Genomic DNA, 2,244 nt, shown 5'->3' on the forward strand with positions numbered 1-2,244 from the left:
TTAACAGCTCCGATCAGCCGACTAAACCGTACTGAACAAGCTCAACGAGTCTACCCGACGTAGTGCGATGCGATACAAAAAATATCCAATTACATAACCTCTCGTAATACGAGTAAAAATATAATATTAATACTGTACTAAATCATCTATAAATAGAAATATCATTTAATAAAGAGGATTACATAATTTTATGCTTCATTCAGCAAAAAACATATAACTTTATTCAATTGCAATCCCATTCAAAATCTTAAATTGCAGAAATACCTCTGATGCAACAAAATGGTTAATTAAATTTATAATTATTCATGCTCTGCCATGCAGGTTGAACGGTCTTACATAAAATCGTCAAAATTTTCTTTTTTGGAATTCTCCCTCCGTAGATTCTTCTCTATCCCTTCTCTACAGCACCCGCTGATGTGGAAAGAAGCTGACTTGCCGTTTAAGCTCATCAAACCTTCTCAAATCAAAATTTGAATCCCGCAACAATCTCCCCTGTTTCGCGGCAAATCGAATTTCGAAAAATCCTTCAAAAGACGGCTCTTTGGATGTCTTCAGGAAGAAGCTATAGCCCGCCATGAAATAGCTCGAAGTTACGTAGAAGCAAACCGGCTCCATTACATCCCAGGAGAGCTCCCAGAATGTAAGCCGGAAGAATCCCAGCGTCTGAAGCAATAGAAATCCTAGCCCGCACCAGAGCTCCCGCCGCACGCTGGCGGCGGGCTTCCTGTCGATCTCCGCCTTCTTCCCCTCCATTTCCTTCAGCTCCTTCATGCTCCGTTCATAATTGGCGCGCGGTGGGGGTGCCATTACCCTCCCGATATCTCTCACCATCTGCATGGAAGAGACGAAAACTGATCGGAATTTGAAATTTGGCGGGAAAATTGAATTGAAATCGTTGCTAGGGCTAGTTGTAGTGTTGTTACCTCGCCGGGATGGAGAAAGACGAGATTCCCCATGGTGATAACAGCCCCTGATTCTTCGAGAGAGCGAGCGATCGCGGCCGCGATTTCGTCGGCCTCAGTTTCTTCCCTGCAGATGCAGAGGAATTCGGAGTAAGAAATGGCGCTCCGAGGAATCGCGCTCAGCCGAGATTTCACAGCCTCCGTCAGGGAAGCCATGAACATCTTCGTCACGTCGGAGGGCGGTGGCTGCGAGATAAGGTTTAGACGGATTCGATCGGCGTCGAGTTCCCGGATCTTGTTGATGAGTTCGGCTCCGATCGGCGGAGGTAAGCGAATTACCGGAGGAATCGCCTGCCGGAAAATCGGCCGGCGGGGGAGAATCCTGCAGGGGAGGGAGGGGGATTGATCCGGCAAGGCGGCGGAGCGGAGGAGATGGGATGAAGAAGGATAGAGCTTAGCCAAATCGAGGAAGTTAAGGGCTCGAGCTCTGCGGAGCGCCATTGTGCTCCTATCGGAAGTTCGTGCCTGCGCTGCCCGATTTTATACGGATAGAAAGGCCGGAAATTACCATTTTGCCCACCTTAGAGCGAATTTACGATAATTGATATTCTTTTTCTGATAAATATCATTAAACTTTATTTTTTAACTAATTAATTATTCGTTCTCTGAATAATTAATTATTTGATGCTCATTTCTTTAAAATATATATTATGAAAGCAATAAAAATGGGTTTTTTTTAAGCTATTTTGAGAAATATATAAGAAATGAGTTATTTATCTTAAAAAAATATATATGTTTGCATGTTTTTAAAAAATAATTACCGTTGTGCATAACAAATTGTGTGAGTACTAATTTTGAGGAGATCAAATGGTCCATAAATAAGACAGATGCCTACTTATCCAATCAGATGCAACAACTTAGACATTAGTTATATTTAGAGAAAATATTCTCATTAATAAAAGAACAAAAAAAGTCAATCTTTTCTTAGATAAGGTGGTTTATTGCAATTGTATAAAGAGCTACAATAATATATCTTTTTGTACCCACAAAAATTATTAGCAAATAGTAAAAATATTTTACAGAAGAAAATCAAACCAATCGAATCAAAATTTAATTCAGTTTAAACGGTACTGAATGACAAAAAATGTCTACAAGTTCAAGCCCACCGAGCACCACTCTCTAATAAATGACCGACCAACCGCCGACTAAGACTCTTCAGTGGACGACCAGCTGATTGGTCGACCACCAACCTCTAGTGGACGACCAGCTGACCGACCGACCGACCAACTGACCAAAGCCAACTCCACAGAATAATAGGCTCCAACGAACAAAAGACAAGAAT

At 41.9% G+C, this 2,244-nt stretch overlaps 1 protein-coding gene across 1 annotated transcript; it reads right to left on the bottom strand.

The window, feature by feature from the left end:
- Positions 1–251: 251 nt before the first annotated feature.
- LOC110037201 (calcium uniporter protein 2, mitochondrial-like) lies at positions 252–1,409 on the bottom strand. The gene is made up of 2 exons (XM_020741788.1): positions 924–1,409; positions 252–831 (listed from the first exon to the last, which is right to left on the bottom strand). The coding sequence occupies exons 1-2, from the start codon at positions 1,401–1,403 to the stop codon at positions 400–402; spliced, it is 912 nt and encodes a 303-aa protein (XP_020597447.1). The 5' UTR covers positions 1,404–1,409; the 3' UTR covers positions 252–399.
- Positions 1,410–2,244: the final 835 nt, after the last annotated feature.

Source organism: Phalaenopsis equestris, unplaced genomic scaffold (assembly GCF_001263595.1).
Source record: "Phalaenopsis equestris unplaced genomic scaffold, ASM126359v1 Scaffold216750, whole genome shotgun sequence".
In the NCBI taxonomy this organism is placed as follows: domain Eukaryota; kingdom Viridiplantae; phylum Streptophyta; class Magnoliopsida; order Asparagales; family Orchidaceae; genus Phalaenopsis; species Phalaenopsis equestris.

What these genes read in the sequence shown, in the direction of transcription:
- LOC110037201 (XM_020741788.1), bottom strand. Translation starts at nt 1,403, where the DNA reads ATGGCGCTCCGCAGAGCTCGAGCCCTTAACTTCCTCGATTTGGCTAAG. An exon ending in TCTTTCTCCATCCCGGCGAG is followed by an intron (nt 832 to 923) that starts GTAACAACACTA and finishes TCTTCCATGCAG; the next exon opens with ATGGTGAGAGATATCGGGAG.